This window comes from Cannabis sativa, chromosome 2 (assembly GCF_029168945.1).
Source record: "Cannabis sativa cultivar Pink pepper isolate KNU-18-1 chromosome 2, ASM2916894v1, whole genome shotgun sequence".
In the NCBI taxonomy this organism is placed as follows: Eukaryota; Viridiplantae; Streptophyta; class Magnoliopsida; order Rosales; family Cannabaceae; genus Cannabis; species Cannabis sativa.
Window position 1 is genome coordinate 15,779,713 of NC_083602.1, and position 18,068 is coordinate 15,797,780.

The 18,068-nt window shown below is 35.3% G+C and overlaps 2 protein-coding genes and 1 long non-coding RNA gene across 4 annotated transcripts in view; all 3 read left to right on the top strand.

Moving 5' to 3' along the window:
- LOC133034790 (early nodulin-like protein 18) overlaps positions 1-8,711 on the top strand; it is a 72,149-nt gene extending 63,438 nt beyond the window's left edge. Inside the window, exons 1-2 of one of the 2 annotated variants that reach the window (XM_061110181.1) lie at positions 6,318-6,718; positions 8,034-8,711. In XM_061110181.1, the coding sequence (XP_060966164.1) occupies positions 6,499-6,718; positions 8,034-8,521 (708 nt within the window). In that variant the 5' untranslated portion in view covers positions 6,318-6,498 and the 3' untranslated portion in view covers positions 8,522-8,711. Of the gene's footprint in view, positions 1-6,317; positions 6,719-8,033 lie in introns of those variants that run through there. The other variant, XM_061110180.1, reaches the window with a different exon arrangement.
- Positions 4,163-5,249, top strand: LOC115716176 (uncharacterized). Its single transcript, XR_009686134.1, has 2 exons — positions 4,163-4,935; positions 5,025-5,249. It is a non-coding gene; the product is annotated as an uncharacterized LOC115716176 (long non-coding RNA).
- An 86-nt stretch (positions 8,712-8,797) lies between the features above and the next one.
- Positions 8,798-12,518, top strand: LOC115720103 (uncharacterized). The gene is made up of 4 exons (XM_030649265.2): positions 8,798-9,413; positions 9,503-9,601; positions 9,704-9,832; positions 10,150-12,518. Exons 1-4 carry the CDS (start codon positions 8,798-8,800, stop codon positions 12,516-12,518), a joined length of 3,213 nt encoding a protein of 1,070 aa, XP_030505125.2.
- Positions 12,519-18,068: the final 5,550 nt, after the last annotated feature.

Consider the following 18,068-nt stretch of genomic DNA (forward strand, 5'->3'; position numbering starts at 1 on the left):
GCTTGAATATGTGTCCATTTACCATCCCGTGTCAACTCCCAACAGGTTCATACAATGTTTGAACTTGTTGAGGGTGACCACCTTAGTTCCCATATCTGCTGGGTTCTCCTCAGTAGGAACTTTTTCCACTTGTATTTCACCTTGAGTCACCTTGTCCCTTATAAAGTGGTATTTAATCTCTATATGTTTAGTTCGGTCATGGAACACAGGGTTCCTACATAAGTGTACACAGCTTTGACTGTCTGAGTACACTCTAGGAACCTCTTTAAGTAACTTAATCTCTGTCAAAAGTCCTTTCATCCATATGGCTTCTTTAATAGCTTATGTGGTTGATATGTACTCCGATTCTGTTGTTGAAAGTGCAACCACAGGTTGGAGTTGGGCTTTCCAACTCACACAGTTTCCTCCAAGTAGGAACATGTAAGATGAAGTAGACTTTCTGCTGTCTCTGTCCCCGGCATAGTCGGCATCGATGTATCCTTCTATGTTGGTGCTGAACTTCTGTTGCTTGTAGATGAGTCCAACCTTAGGTGTCCCTACTAGGTACCTGAAAACCTATTTCATTGCAAGCCAATGAATCTTTCCTGGGTTTGCCATGTATTTGCTCAAGGTACTTATGGCAAAGGCCAGATCTGGCCTTGTACAAACCATTAAGTACATAATAGTCCCAACAGCACTTGAGTAAGGCACTTTACTCATTGCTTCCTTCTCTGCTTCAGTCTTAGGACATTGTTCCTTTGTCAAAGTGTACTGGCTAGTTATTGGCTGAGAAGTTTTCTTTGAATCTTTCATTGAAAACCTCTCTATAATCTTTTGAATGTAGTCCTCTTGTGTCAAGAATAACTTGCCCAACTTTCTGTCCCTCTTTATAGTGATACCCAGTATCTTAGATGCTATCCCCAAGTCTTTCATCTCAAACTCAGCCTTGAGTTGCTTCTTCATCTCATCCACTTGAGATCTTTCCTTGCTTATGATAAGCATGTCATCTACATAAAGTAACAAGTAGATGACCGTGTTGATGTCAGTTCCTTTGTGATAGAAACATGCATCATAGTAACTCCTTGAGAAACCTTGTTTCATCATAAAGGTGTCAAACCTTTTATTCCACTGCCTAGGGGATTGCTTGAGTCCATACAAGGACTTAACCAGTTTACAAACATGGTTAGGTTTTCCCTTCTCTACATACCCTTCTGGTTGGGTCATGTATATTTCTTCTTCCAATTCCCCATGGAGAAAGGCAGTGGTAACATCCATCTGATCTATCTCCATGTCAAACTGAGTAGCTAAGCTTAGGACCACTCTAATCGTTTTATACTTCACCACCGGAGAGAAAATCTCATTGAAGTCAATACCTTCCTTTTGTGTGAAACCTTTAGCCACTAGCCTAGCCTTGAACCTTATAGGCTCACCTTTAGATCTTCCTTCCTTGTGCTTGAACAACCACTTACAAGACACAATGCTTTTACCCTCGGGTTTTGGTACCACAACCCAAGTCTTATTCTTCTTGAGAGATCCCATCTCATCATCCATGGCCTTATTCCACTCCTTAGAATTCTTTCCATTTACTGCCTCACAATAAGTCTTGGGTTCCATATCATCTATTTCCAAATCTGTTAGAAGAGCATAAGCCAATTCTTCACTCCAAATGTTGTAGCTGAATTTCTGATTAGGCTTCGGAGTCCTCTTAGATCTGTCCCTTGTCAACTGATAGTTTGTAAGGTCCTCTTCGGTGCCTTCATCCCTGATCTCTTGTTGAGCATCAGTTCCTCCCCCTTGACCATTGTTAATGGGCTGCTGGCTTTGGTTAGGTTCCACCTGAACCATTCCCGGTGTGTCTTCATTTTGTTCCACCTGATTAGAACCAGTTTTAACTTCTAGGTTTGTACCTGCAGGGTTAGTATCTTCCATTCCTGCACTAGACTTTTCATTAGGTAAACAAGGAAAAATATTTTCTTGGAATATAACATCTCTACTATTCATAGTTTTAAATCCCCCTTTTTCCTTTACCCAAAGTCTATACCCTTTTACCCCTTCGTGGTACCCTAAGAAAACACACTTTAAAGCCCTAGGTTCAAGTTTTCCTATGCTTTGATGTGCATAAGCTGCACATCCAAAAACTTTCAAATGAGAAAGGTTTGGAGGTTTACCTGACCATTTCTCCTCGGGAGTTTTACCTTCAATTGCTCTTGATGGGCTTCTATTTATTAGGTGAACTGCTGTCAAGGCAGCTTCTCCCCAAAACCCTTGAGATAATCCTGACTGAAGTAGCATACACCTTACTTTGTTTAGTATGGTGCGGTTCATTCTTTCAGCTTTTCATTAGTTAAGTTCTCAACCAATAATTTCCAATGTTTGAATTTTGTAAAAGCATCATTTTTATTCTTAAGTAGATATATCCATACTTTCCTAGAATAATCATCTACTATAGATAAAAAATAAGAACAACCACCATGAGTGCTGATTTTTTCTGGACCCCATAAATCAGAATGTACATACTCAAGTATTCTTTTAGAGTTGTGAGTACCTGCTGTGAACTTTAATCTGTGATGCTTTCCAAGTATGCAATGTTCACAAAAGTCTAGTTTACTCACTTTATCCTTACCCAACAGTTGTTGCTCACTCATGAGTTGCAAGCCTCGCTCACTTATATGCCCTAATCTTCTGTGCCATAGAGTAGCTATCTCTTCTTCTTTGTCGTTGTGAGTTGTAATGTTACAGCTTGAAATAGGAGAGCCTTGTAGGTAGTAAAGTCCACCATTTTTGATTCCTTTCATGATTGTTAATGCTCCTCTACTAAGCTTCATATGACCTGCCTCTACCTTACTCACAACACCCAAATCATCAAGCACACTAATAGAAATTAAATTTCTAGAAAGATTAGGCACATACCTCACTGCTGTTAGGGTTCTTACTATCCCATCATACATTTTAAATCTGATAGATCCCGAGCCTTTAATCTCACAAGTCTGATTGTTTCCAAGGATTACTTTTCCTCCTTTAGATTCCCTATAATCAAACATATAACTCTTGTCATTAGTCATATGAAAAGTACAACCTGAATCTAAAATCCAATCATCTTTAAAAGATGATGCAGCAATGTATACTTCACCACTATCAACACTCTCATAACCATCACCATAATTAGCTTGGTTATTTTTATGAAAATTAGGTTTAGAGTTAGAATTTTCTCCCTGTCCTTTATATTTATTTGGTTTGCCTTTGTTTAGAAAATAGCAATCTCTCTTGAAATGCCCTGGCTTGCCACAGTTGTAGCATCCCGTAGGATCAGTTGGTTCTTTTGAGTTTGATCTTCCCTTGTTGTGACTCTTTCCTTTGTGGTGATCTCTGCTGTGACTTTTACTTTTGTAGTGTCCATGTTTTCTTTGATTGGGTCTCCCTCTACTGAAGTTTACTTCTCCATTAGAACCTCCATGCTTCTCATTCTTGATCTCCAAGTCTTTTGACTTCAAGGCTGAAATTACTTCTTCTAAAGTAATTTCTGTCCTACCGTATTTAATGGCATTCTTCACTTCTTTGTAGGATTCGGGTAATGAGTTTAAGATGATGATGGCTTGGTTCTCATCACTTAAAGCCTCATTTTCACCAGAATTAGCCAATTCAATATGTAACCTTAGAAATTCATCTAGGTTTTCATCAAGAGTCTTGCTAGTGCTCATCTTGAAACCAAAGATCCTTTCTTTAAGAAAGATCTTGTTGATTAAAGATTTCTTTTGAAACTGATCTTCAAGCTTTTTCCATATTTTTGCTGGTGTATCTTCTTTATCAACTAACCTGATAATAGCATCAGACAAGTTAAAAATGATTAAACCGATGGCTTTCAAGAAGTTCTTCTTGTGTAGATTTAGAAGTATTTTCTGGCCATTCTATAGGTTCACTAAGAACCCTAAGTAATTTGTTATGAGCAAGAAGAGCTCTAATCTTCTTCCTTCAAATCCTATAGTCCCCCGATCCATCAAACTTGTCAACATCTACTCTAATATTACTCATGTTTAATTGTTATAACAAGATAATAAAAGTAAGAATGTAACAAGACAAAGTTTAGGTTAGAGTTTTCCTTTTTATCAACTTCTTTATAATTTCATATTTTGCTTCTTCACTGTTTTGATGATCTTGCTTGTTTCTTGACGTTGTTTCCAGGTGTTGTTCAATCTTCTTGCTTCCCCGAGCTCTGATACCACTGTGGGAAATAGCTGTCATTCCCGAGATGCCTAAACTACCCCCACTCCAACACCCCAACGTTCATAAAGGTAAGGGCAAATCTGACTTTTTACTCTGGTGCGGATCCAAAGGGAATATGCCTTCCCAAAACCGAATATGCCCCTTTGAATATCAGATTTTATCTTTTTAAAAAATCTGATGCCTTTATTTAATATAAAAGCTTTATTTTCTTCTCCTAGAAAACCCTAGCACATTTATTTCCTTCTTCAAACAAGTGCAGCCGCCCAACTCCTCTTCTCTCCTTCTTCTCTTTTCTTTGAACAGCAAGCAAAAACCCTAGCAAGCTTCTTCACCTCCTTCTTCTCTCTTGCTGCAAAACGCAGCAGCTCATCAATGGCAGAAAACACTGCTGCGTTTTCTTTCTTCTTCCTCTTTTTCCTTGCTGCAGCAACCCTAGCCGAACCTCTTTCTTTGCTACAACAAAAATCCCAGCCGAAACCCTTGTTGTTCTTTTCCTCCTACTAGCTTCAAAAACCTGCAGAAAAGAAGAACAACACAACCAGAAAAATACCAACTAAAACCAGAAAACCAGCAACGAAACACAAGAGTAAAAACACCACAACAATTGATTTCGGAGTTCCCTCTAAATCAGAGGTACGTCTCCGTCAAGCGACCCTCAAAGTTGCTTGAATCTCTATTATGAATGTCAAAGGCTGATTACAAGTTATGGAGATTCCATGCTACAAAAGCCACCAGGTAATCTCTCTTTTTCTTCACTTTATTTCTCTTGATTTTCCTTACAATATCTCTCACTAACTCTCTATTTTTCTTTTCTTGTTTCTGAGGTTGATTACAAAGGAAACACAAGGCTACTGCCTTTATTTTTTCTGCTGGGCCGAAATGGTTCTCTACCTCAAAGTGGAAGGTTACCACTTATTTATAATGTTGTTGATGTTGTTGTTGTGTTTGTTTCTGATCTGAGAAAGTTTGTTGTAATCTGTTGAGATATTTTCCTTGTAATGCTGAAAGTTGTTAGAGTCTTGAGATATTTATTTGCTTCCTTTTATATTGTAAAGAGAAATAAAGATCTAGGCCTATGACAACAGAACCGACAACTCTATGAGTTATAATGGTCTGTTGAGGCTTTGTAAATAGATCTAATTTATTTTTCCTTGTAACTTTATTTATGGGACAATAGTATGGGAATTTATCCAACATCCACTTTATCCAGATTGGAGAGAGTAGTGAAACATGTAAAAGAGCCAAAGGATTAAAGGTAGCCGAAGAAACAAGCATTCTTTATATTATTATTATTATTATTTTTTTAGGGAAATTAATGTCAGCCAGAAAAAAAAAATTAATAATATATCTTCTGGCATGAGATATTCCTCAATCATACACAAATAATTACAAACAAAAAATTATACATTAATGTAAATATAATTTTTTTTAAGAAAAAAAATATATATAAATTAGGTTACAAGTCTACTTTTTCGATTGCCTATTCCCCAGCTTAATTAATTATTTTGCGTTGGATATTAACATATTTTTGGAAAGGAAGAAAAATAGAAAAAGCTTCTCCCCTCTTCTATTTTATTCTACAGAAATGTTAAAATGCTTAATAATTTTTGATGTGTTAATATTATTATTAGTCTAAGTATTGAATCACATATAATTTAAAGTAATAATTTTTAAGAAGTATCACAAGTTAATTGCAAATCAACATATCTAAAAAAATATTAGGCACCACTAATACTCACTTAGGTGGTGTTTAGTTGGAAGAAATAAAATTTAAAATACATAAAAAAAAATTAATAAAAAAATTATTAAAATGGTTTTTCCTTCAATTTTAAAATAGAATTGTCATTCCACTAAAATTGTAAAAAAATCATTCCATAAGAATGACATCCTAACACTTTAATATTCAACCAAACAAAAAAATGAAATAGAAATTATTTCTTTTCCATTTCATTACCTCCAAACACATTTATTCTATTCTATCCTACGCCAAACATTAAAATAAAATAGCAAGTTATATTATTAGACCGACAACTAAGAAAGACCATTTTGGTAATTCCACAGAGAAAGATAAAGATACAAATATCAAGTATGAAGTAACTAGCCCAACAACATGACAGTTCAGTCCTTAATACATCTCAGTGACTAAGTTATATAAATTTAAATAAACAAATAAAAATAAAAATCACTATCAGCTCTGAAATTGTGAGCCACATAACTCTATTTATATGTTATAAGAAAATCAAAAGCATCATTACAAAAATAAATATCAAGCCAACGTTTTTACAATCCCCAAAAGAAATGGAAGTGATCACCAAAAGAGACGTTTTTGGGCTTCAATCCTTGTCCATCTTCTTCTTCTTCTGTTCTGTAGTTTTGCCTCTTTCATCAAGATCTGTAGAAGCTTACAAGAATTACACAGTTGGAGACTCCTTAGGTTGGTATGACAAATCAGAAAAGCCCACTGTTGATTACCAGAAATGGGCTGATAGCAACAACTTTATCTTGGGAGATTTTCTCAGTAAGTACTCATCATACATATATATCAATTTCAATTATAATTCTAAGTTTGATATTGTTGAAAGTCTTGCTTAATGTTTTCATTCGATATAGAAATTTGTTAATTAATTGCATCAATTCAATTGCTCGATGACTCTGTTTCTGGCCAAATTAATTTTCATAAAACAAATTTTGAGCCTGTGGTCTTTAGCAAATTCTTTACATTGTTTTATCCTTATTTTTTTATTTTTTTTTTCTTTCTCTCTCTATTGCCGTTTTTACTCTTTTGGGTTTGTTTTTAATTTTTCATGTTTATCTGGAAATACATGGAACATGGTATGTTTCTATTTTCCGTACTTTCAAGTAACATGGAATGCTTTTTTCCACGATTGCCTCAATCTAAGTGGAAAGAAATTAATATTAATAATAATTAAAAAAAAAAAAGTGTAGAGATAAGAGAAATATGCACTCATAAAATGACACATGTACCTTTACGAAAGGGGAATGGCACATGTTAGTGTTACCCATAAGAATTTGGAAATCCCATGTAGCCCCAGCTGTGTTTCACGTGGTACCTTAGCCTTATACATTGAAAACTTGTGTACGAGTCATCACACAACTAATGTACTTTATTTCCTTATTTTTATCTATACATTCTCTCTTAGAATATTACTACTTCTTCTTATTATAGTCTCGGTCGGTCGATAAGACGATAATAGACTTTCCTTATCAAAAACCAACAAGAAAACAAAATGGTCGGTTCTGTCATTGGTATATACTTATCTTTCTTGGCATTACTTATTAACATTTTTTATTGTTCTTTACTAGCTTAAAAAACAAATGTTATTCTCGAAATATATATATAGACAAACATAATAATAAAAGAGTTCATTAATATCATAATTAGGAGAAAATCCTTATTAATAAACCATTGAGTTGGTATAGTTGCATTGGTGGCGTTTAATATAAATTAATAAAACACTATCTTCTAATATAATTAGTAATAACTTTAAGCTTTGTGAGTCTGTAAACTCATTGTTCTGCCTTAAGTAGACAGTAATTAATATTATTCAAAAGGGTAATTAGGATATTTTTTCCTTAAAATGATGTTCCTTAAATTTTTTTTTTTCACCTTTTAAAATTTTTCCAGAACTATTGAGATGATTAATTATTTATGTACTAAACTATTTGATTTCTAAACTATGACTAAAAGTTCTCAAAATTCAGAGATAAAAATTCTAATTAACCTATTCAAAAAAAATTACGATATTAATGCATGTAGCTAACTAGTTTATTATAACTTTTAATAATTTGGTTGTTTTAACTGAAAAATGCAGTTTTCAACACAAACACCAACCACACAGTGGTCCAAACCTATAACGAAACGACATACAAACTCTGCGATTACGACGATGCTTCAGACAAAGACACCACCCAGTGGTCCACGGCGGATCCTTCAAACACCGCCACCAGACCGATCACAGTACCGGTGCCACTCTTAAAAGAAGGCAAAACGTTCTTCTTCTCCGGCGACTACGACGGTGATCAGTGCTTCGACGGTCAGAGATTCCAAATCTCTGTAGCTCACGGCAAAGGCCTTCCCAAGAGTCTCCAAGAACCCACCGAAAATTCCCCTGGTCCCGTCAGTCCTCAGTCCGGAGAAGACGAAGGCGATTCGGCTCCGGATACCAATGTTCCTGCAAATTTCGATCATCCGAAACAGGTCGCTTCCGATGATACAGAACGGGACTCGGATTCGTCTGCATCGGCGTCGTTGTTGTCTAAATTCTTGGTCGTTGGTTTAGGACTTGTTTGGCTCTTTTAGTTTGAATTCTGATTTTAAATTATTTATTTATTTTTTTAAGATATAATTTACATATATAATAGAGAAGAGAAGGTGTGATTGGAGATTAGATTTTTCTTACGGGAATAATTACGATTAATTTTGTGCTGCCAGTGTGTACAATAAATTCTCTAGTATCTAAAAAAAAAGAACCATCACTACTCACAGTATAGATATTGCGTTGTGGTTGTGCTATATGTACTTGATACATACCCATTTTTAACACCTGGAATGATGTTATTTATGATTGGAGAAAGAATGAATGATCATGAGAATGTGGTGATCGAAGAGGAGGATGACAGACTGGTTTTAGAAGATGATGATGGTGATTTATCGGAGATTGACGATCGATGGTGCTTGGTGGGTCGTTTTCTTACTAGACGCAATATAGATTGTCAAGCCATGCAACACAAAATGGCTTCCCTGTGGCAACTTAATCGAGGTTTGTACGTTACAGAACTTGATCCGAATCATTTTCTATTTCAATTTTATCATGAGATTGATATTACAAGAGTTATTGATGGTAGTCCGTGGACATTTGATCGTGTCCCTTTGATTTTTGAGCGAGTGAAACCGGGTGAAAATCCCAGACAAATGAACCTTAATCGGTTGGATGTCTGGATACAGTGCCATGAGATGAAGACAGGTTTTATGTCTGAGAGTACACTGAGGCATATGGCGAATTATATTGGAACTTTCGTGAAATCGGATCCTAATAATTTCACAGGAGTTTGGAGAGACTATCTTAGAGTTCGTACCACTATCAATGTGGAAAAGCCACTGAAGAAGAAAATGACACTAGAAAGGAAGAATGGGCAAACGTGCACAGTCCAATTCAAATATGAGGACTTACCCACTTTTTGTTTTATTTGTGGTATATTGAGACATTCCGAGTGGTTTTGTGAACGATTATTTGATACCCCTGCTGAATTGATTCATGAAATATTTGATCTATCGTTGAAGGCGGCGCCACGGAGAAGACAACATACTATCGATTCGCCATGGCTCCAATAAGGTGCAAGCTACAAGGCCCCCGTGACTGGCGGGCTGGAGCATCAAAGAGTAATAATGGTGAAGAGAAGAATTAGGGGCCGATTGCCAATCTGCCTACTATTGGAAAATCTGAGTAGCTCTTACGTGGGAATTTACCTCATTTATTGGAAGAAGATCCTAAGGCTAAGGAAAAGTCAACTCAAGGTGGGAATGAGGTGGCATCTGAGGATAGTTTTAATATTAATGCTTTATTGGTGTTAGAAAATAAAAGAAGGAGAACTGATGTGGAAGAAGGGTTAGGTGAGAATGTAATGGACCAAAGTATTGGGCCGAATACTTCTATAATTGGGTCGGGCAAGTGATTAAATGGTAATGGCATTTTTGAAATGTTAGACCAAGATGTTAGTATGCCAACAGTAGAAAATGAGAATCCAAAAAACATGAATGGGGGGGGGGGGGGGGGGGGTTCTGGTTTCCAGGCCCGCCAAGCATTATGAATGTCTTGAGCTGGAATTGTTGGGGGCTTGGGAACCAACAGATTTTTCAATTCCTAAAAGAGATTATTTCTCATAAGAAACCTAACTTTGTTTTTTTGTGTGAAACAAAATGTCAAAAAGATAGAGTTGATTGGGTAGGACGTGCATTGGGTTTTGAAGGAATTTTTGTTGTGGAAGCTCATGGGCTTAGTGGCGGTTTGGCCTTTCTTTGGAAAAATAAAGATGAGGGGTCTTTGTTGGGATTTTTCCAAAACCATATTGACATGAAAATAGCTACACTTGATGGAAATTGGTGGAGAATCACGGGGGTTTATGGGGAACCAAACCGAGCCCAAAGAGATCAAACATGGACCCTTTTGAAGACTTTGGCAAGGAACTCGACCCTTCCATGGTGTGTAATCGGGGATCTAAATAATATACTCAGTCAGGAGGACAAAAAAGGGGGACGCCCGTACCCTCAATGGTTGCTACAGGGGTTTCAAAGTTGTTTGGACGAGTGCAGCTTGGAAGATTTGGATCTTTTGGGTTATCCGTTCACTTGGGAAAGAGGTAGAGGTACTGGTGAGTGGGTCGAAGTGCGTTTAGATCGAGCCATGATCACTAATTCTTGGCGTATTCTGCTTCCCGAAGCAACTTTAACCAATTCGGAAGCCTCAACATCGGATCACTGCCCACTGTTTTTAGAGCCGATTGTGAGGACTTCATTTCGTACTCCTCGTCGTTTTCGTTTTGAGAATGCTTGGCTTTCTGAACCTATGTGTTATCAGCTTGTTAAGGATTGTTGGGAGACTCAATCGAATGCTAGTACATCGGGTAAGATTAGTTTGTGTGCGGATGGTCTAGCTCGGTGGGGGAAGGAGATAACGGGGGACTTCAAGTCTCGAATTCAACAATGCAAAACCACCATGTCTATTTTGAAGCCTAAGATGGATGATGTTTCGGTTCAACAATATACTGAAGCTAGAAACCGATTATTTGAAATTCTTGAGCAGCGGGAGACGTTCTGGAAGCAAAGGGCCAAACAATTTTGGTTAAAAGGTGGTGACAAAAATAGTAAGTATTTTCATAAAACAGCTAGTAGCCGTAAACAACACAATACTATCTTGCAACTTAAAGATGATCATGGAAATTGGGTTGATTGGAACAATGGTCTAGCTAATGTGATAAATTCTTATTTCAACTCTATTTTTTCCACTGGTAACACTCACTGCCAGGAGGTAATTGATAGTGTCTCGGTTATTGTCCCAATTTTTGCAAATGAAGAGCTATCCAAGTCAGTTTCGGAAGAGGAGGTAAGGAAGGCAATTTTTCAAATGCATCCGGATAAAAGTCCAGGTCCTGATGGAATGACCCAGGCTTTTTATCAAAGATGTTGGCAAATTGTTAAAGGAGATGTTACTCAAATGGTTCAGCATTTTTTTCAGAATGGTGTTCTTGAGGATGAATGTGGGGAAGCCAATATTGTCCTAATCCCAAAGAAGAAAAACCCACAACATATGCGAGATCTACGCCCGATAGCTCTGTGTAATGTCTTATACAAAGTGATAACTAAAGTTATGACCAACCGTATGAAGCTGTTCATGGATGCTATTATTGCTGATTCTCAAAGTGCTTTTGTGTTGGGGCGTTTAATATCTGATAATGTGCTGGTGTCTTTTGAGGTCCTTCACTACTTAAAACGGCAGAGGAAAGGGAAAACGGGTTTCATGGCGCTCAAACTGGACATGAGTAAGGTGTATGATAGGATTGAATGGCCCTTTCTTGAAGCTATGTTAAGGAAAATGGGCTTTGTGGAAAATTGGATTCACTTAATCATGACTTGTGTTTCGACAGCCAAGTACAAAATAATCCATGATGCCTATGAGTTTGGTCCGATTTATCCTTCTAGAGGCATAAGGCAAGGGGATCCTCTATCTCTTTATCTGTTTATTATCTGTGCAGAGGGTTTATCATCTTTACTTTACAAGTATGAAAGAAATGGGTGGATTCATGGTTGTAAAGTTGCAAATGGTGCACCAAGAATATCGCATATGCTCTTCGCGGATGATAGCTACCTTTATTATAAAGCAACACTCCAAGAAGCACAAAGAATTCAAGAGTTAGTTCATAAATTTGAGTGTGCCTCGGGTCAACAAGTAAACTTTACAAAATCCTCTATTTTCTTCAGCATCAATACTGACCTTGTTATCCAAACGCAGATTTGTAATTACCTCCATATGGTTGTGGCCGAAGAAGGTAGTTTCTCTTTGGGGTTACCAAGTACAATGAACAGAAATAAAACTTCAGTGTTGGGGTTCTTAAGAGATAAGGTGAAGAAAAGACTGCAAAGTTGGGAAGGAAAGTTTCTTTCTAAAGGAGGAAAAGAGGTTCTTATAAAATTAGTCGTTCAAGCGCTTCCTAGTTACGCTATGAATGTGTTTTTATTGCCTCTTGAGATCATTAATGATATTGAAAGAGCAATGTGTAAGTTTTTGTGGAAAACCTCATAAGATGATAACAAAGGCATTCATTGGATGGCTTGGGATAAACTTTGCCTTCATAAAAGAGGAGGAAGGATGGGATTTCGTAATCTCCGAGATTTCAATCTCTCTCTTCTGGAAAACAAGGGTGGCGCATGCTTACTCGTCCTCAGTCATTAGCTTCTCGTTTGTTCAAAGCTAGGTATTTTCCTAATGGTAATTTTCTTAATGCTCAATTGGGTTCGAACCCGAGTTTTGTGTGGAGAAGCATCTTGGAATCTCAGTCGCTTTTACGACATGGTATTAGATGGTGTGTGGGTGATGGTAGTAGAATACCGATTCTAGGAGAGCCATGGCTTCCCCATGATGGAAACCCCCAGGTTGTATCTTATCACCCGTTCTTGGTTAATGCCATTGTTAATGCTCTTATGAAAATAGGGGAGTTAATTTGGGATGATGATATTCTGTGTGATCTTTTTGAGGAAAGGGACCGTGATTTGATCAAAGCCATTCCTCTCAACATTACTAGAACCTTTGATCATCTGGTTTGGTCCAAAGAAAACTCCGGCATTTTCTCTGTTAAAAGTGCCTATGCTCTCTTGCAAAAATTGAAGGGATATTGGTTTGATGAATCAGACGATGCATTTTGGCGGAAGTTGTGGCAGCAGAAACTTCCTTCAAAGATGCAGAATCTAGTTTGGCGGGCGTGTAATAACTGCTTGCCAACGGTGGTCCAACTGCGTACTAAGCGTGTTGAGGTTAGTCCTTTATGCTCGATATGTCACAACGATCAAGAAACCATAATCCATGCGTTGGTCACATGCCGTGAGGTCAAAAAATGCTGGGATCGTGTTGGAATTGGCACCATTGTGAATTCTGGTGCAAGTTTTTTCGACTGGTGCACTGCTACTTTCAGCAACAATTCTGATGTTGTTAATTGCAGAGTTGTGTCCATTTGTTGGACTGTTTGGGGAGCCAGGAACAACCTGATTTGGAACAATAAACTGTTTATCTTTAAAGACATGGTTGCTTATGCGTTTCGCTACCTTGATCAATGGAAAGCTGCTCAGGTATCTTCGGATTCATCGTGGCCTATTCTTATGGCTGCCGATGTTGGTGAGCAGTGGACACCTCCTGCTGATAATAGTGTCAAGGTAAACGTTGATGCGGCAGTCTTTGATGATGGAAGGAGCTTCGGTTTGGGTATGGTTGCTCGAAGTTCAGATGGTCTGTTGCTTGAAGGAAGGCTGAAGTACACTTCGGCTCAAGTGGATGTGGCTGTTGCAGAAGCAATAGGCATTCGTGAGGTGCTGAGTTGGTTGAAAGAGAGTCAATGGCCTCAAGTCTACATCGAAATCGATTCTCTGTGTGAGGTGCAAGCTCTTCATAGTTCCATTGATATGATATCCTTGTTTGGTAGCGTCATTCAAGATTGTTAAATGATGCTTGCATCTCTTAATAATGTTGTTGTGTCTTTTGTTAAATGATCGGCTAATGTAGTGGCTCACAAGTTTGCTAGAGCTGCTAGATTATATCATGATCGTACTTTTAGTTTGGAGACTGTTCCAACTGAATTGCTACATTGTTTGGTAGCTAATGTGAGGGTTTAATTTCAGTAATAAGATGAAATTTCCATTCAAAAAAAATATATATTTTTTGAGTTTGATTTGTAGTTAAGAAGTAGAAAGAGAAAGAAATAATTTGAAGTCAATTAGAACATATAGAAGAACTTGTATTAAGAAAAAAATTTTAACGAATTTTTTTTTTTATTTTCAAGTACCATTGGAAAGACTTTTACAAAAAAAAGTTGTTGGAAAGAAATTATAATGCTACCCGCAATCAGATTATTCAAGTTTTTAATTCTAATATTTCCAAACTATTTCGAACATTTAGTCTTCAAATTCAATAATATTATTACAATCACAATGAGAATCAAGGCAAACCTCAACATTGTTAACAACGTCGAATCCTTTTCTTATGTTCTTTCCCACATTTATTTTTCTCTCTTTCACCATCTACTTTATATTATACCCTTCTTTCTTTTTTTTGTTGCCAAAGTATTATTCACAAGTTCAACATCACTTACATATAAAAGACTATGTTTCTTTCAAAATATATAGCAAATACTATATTTGAAGGAAGAAAGACTAATGCTAAAGACCAACATTACTTTTACTCATAAACAATATAATAATGTTGAAGACTAGTTTCTTTAATTAAGGATATAGAAGGAATATGAAATCCCAATACACACAAAATCTCTCAAAACTGTAAGAACATTCTAATCAATATATTATTGATAATGACAATGATTTTCCTTATATATGGTTAAGTTTTAAGAAAAATTAAGCTTTGATTTTTTTTCCTCTCTTCCTTTAAAGACAGATAAATATGTACATAAATAAAAATTAGGTGGTTTGTGTAATATTTGGTAAATATACTCACATGGGTGAGTACAACAACTACATAATAAGTTAATAGAACGTGGATATATTTAGTTGGAACTGGAATTCTCACATCATTGAACATTTGCGCGGGCTCTATCATTATTGGTTTGGTAGCTTATTTTCTTTTTCAATTCAATATAATTTAGTTAAAATGTACTACTAGTAGGTACTTAATATTTTTATTAGTCTCATATTATTATTGGTGCAATTAAATATCGAATCTTATATATTTAAAAAAAATAATTTTTAAACAATATCGCTAATCAATTATAAGGTATCACTTATAAAAAAATATTGTATATCGTTGATACCCAATAACAATAATCATTTAAGTATGACTACTGAGACACACAGTCAAACAAACACTTCCACTTCGCATTGCACCAAATTATATCACACATACACATGCGTGTCATGTCACTTATATTTTTGAAAAGATCATTAATATTAATTTCACCAATTATATTATCAATATTTTATAAAATACCCTCACCTAGTCTCCTCACCTTTTGCAGATTAACTATCTGTATATCTATTTTATATAAAATGTAACTATGTAATAAAATTTTAGTTTAACAATATTTTTTAGTTTTTTACATTAATTTTAATACATATTCTTTATTAATTTTATACTATTATTATATATATTTAAAAATAAAAATTAAGTACATATTTTATATATAAAAAAAGATAATTTTATTATATATTAAAATAAAAATTATATAAATATTTTATATTTCATAATTAAATTTAAATTTTAATTATGTAAATAGTTAAAGCTAACAAGTAAATTGCCTAATATAATTTAAAAATATTAAAATAATATATAACATATACATTAAAGTAACAATGAAATTTTTGTTGTATGAAATTCATTAAATATTAAGTGTAACATCACATTAGAGCACTCTCAACAGCTTTTTTATTTTATTCTTTAAAATACCTCACTAAAACTTTACTTTTTTTATTTTACACCACACATTTACATTAAACCATACATCAGCTTCTTTATATTTTTCTCTATAACATTTAAATATTATATCTTCACATATATTTTATTAATAAAAATAAAAACACAATACACAAATGAATAAAAAATTAATTAAAAAAACAAAAAATAAAAAGAAAAAATATAAAATATGTTTACCTCTTCACTATTCATTGAGTTATATGTAGAGAAGAGTTTATTGGAGTTTGAAAATATGTATAATAGCTAAGAGTTTAAAGCATTTGATTGAGCTCAATTTTAAACTCTTAGCTATTTTATTTTACCTTTTAGCTATTATAGCTCACTTGTTGTGAGTGCTTAATTATTGGATTTGAATCATTTGTTTTACTCGAATATCATCAACAAAAAATTTAAATATATATATTTCATCAACAAATGTATAAATGTGATGGCTATTGGGTTTGGTATTTCTTTTCATTTTAGGTTAAATAATGGGTTGGTAATACCTAATTTTTATGGGAAGATGGACTGTTTTTTCTTTTCATATAATTTTATGGGAAGATTTCTAATAGTCATTGATTTATATGATTTGCCACATGTTTATTGTGATTAGAAATCTATCAATTTTCGTACTCTTTGGATATACTTTATTCTTTTATTGTAGATATAAAAATACGTATATATAATCGCATTTAAAGAGTACATTAATGTAGTCGCAATAACTAAAAAAATTCTCAAAGATCAAAATCTCAAACCCTATTTTAAAAATTAAAAAATAAAAATGCATTACCTAAGGGAAATTTGACAATATATGCTTAAAAATATATAATACACTAAAACTATGCTAGCATTTTTTACATTATGGAAACTATACTTAAAACACTTTTCCCTTACAATTTTACCCCTAAAACAAACAAAAAATATTCATAACACTTTCTCTCTCTCTATCTCTCGGATTTCTCTCTCTCTCTCTCTCTCTCTCTCTCTCTCTCTCTCTCTCTCTCTCTCTCTCTCTCTCTCTCTCTCTCTCTCTCTCTCTCTCTCTCTCTCTCTCTCTCTCTCTCTCTCTCTCTCTCTCTCTCTCTCTCTCTCTCTCTCTCTCTCTCTCTCTACAATACACACATTGCCACCACCGGAGCTAGTGTCACGGCCGACTTACTCAAAGGGAACTTGAAACCCAACCAAAGCTCTAAGAAAGTCATTCCTTTAAACAATAATGGGTATGTAATTTCTTTAGTAATTATTGTTTGATTTAGATGTATTTATGTTGAAAGTAATAGATCTACACATATCTGTGGTTTTTATGTACCCTTTTGACACCCTTTGTCAATGAAACACGAAATGCAGCAAGTCTGCGAGTTTACTGGTTTTTTTTTGCAATTTTAGCGATATTTTTCGACATGGTTAGCGACATTTAGCGATTAAGAGCTGACAAGAGGTTAGGGATGACATTTAGCGACATGTATCGACATGTCGCGACACAAGTCGCGACACATAGAATTATTGTGTTATATTGTGGATATTTTTATTTTTCTCGACATGTTCGCGACGTTTGTCGACTTACTGTTTTTTGTAATTATTTCGCGATAAGTAGCGATAGGTTCGCGATATCTTGCGACATATTGGTTTGTTATAATTTGTGGTCATTTTGGTTTGCAGATTCAAATGTGTTTGTAGTTGTACTATATGATGGGGCTTGGGCAGTTGAAGGTTTCAACTGGATATTCAATAATCCAAAAAGTAAGATGTTAATGTTTGAGGTTGACACTACTTTAGAAAAGATGAATGATATTTTGTATGAAGAGTTGGATATAGACCCTATTGTGTATGAACTGAAAATAGAGGTGTGTTATATGTACATGAAAGGCAATATGATACCGCCTTGAAGTTTTAGTGAAAGATAGTCAAGTAAGATTGTTCTTAAGAATGAAGGCAAAAATGAGTGTGGAGAACTTGCTGCCACTGTTTGTGCCTAAGGTTAAAAGGCATGCGCTTTTGGGGCCTACTCCGCCAAGCTCGTCCTCCCAAGAAGTGTTGTTGGGAGTTTTGTCCCGTAAATGCATCCACTAGTAGGGATGAATGAGCAGCCCCTACTAATATAGAGGAGGATAATAGGGTTGACTATGGATTTGACCAGTTCAATGAGTTTGATGGTGCATTTTACAACAATGATCCTATAGTAGA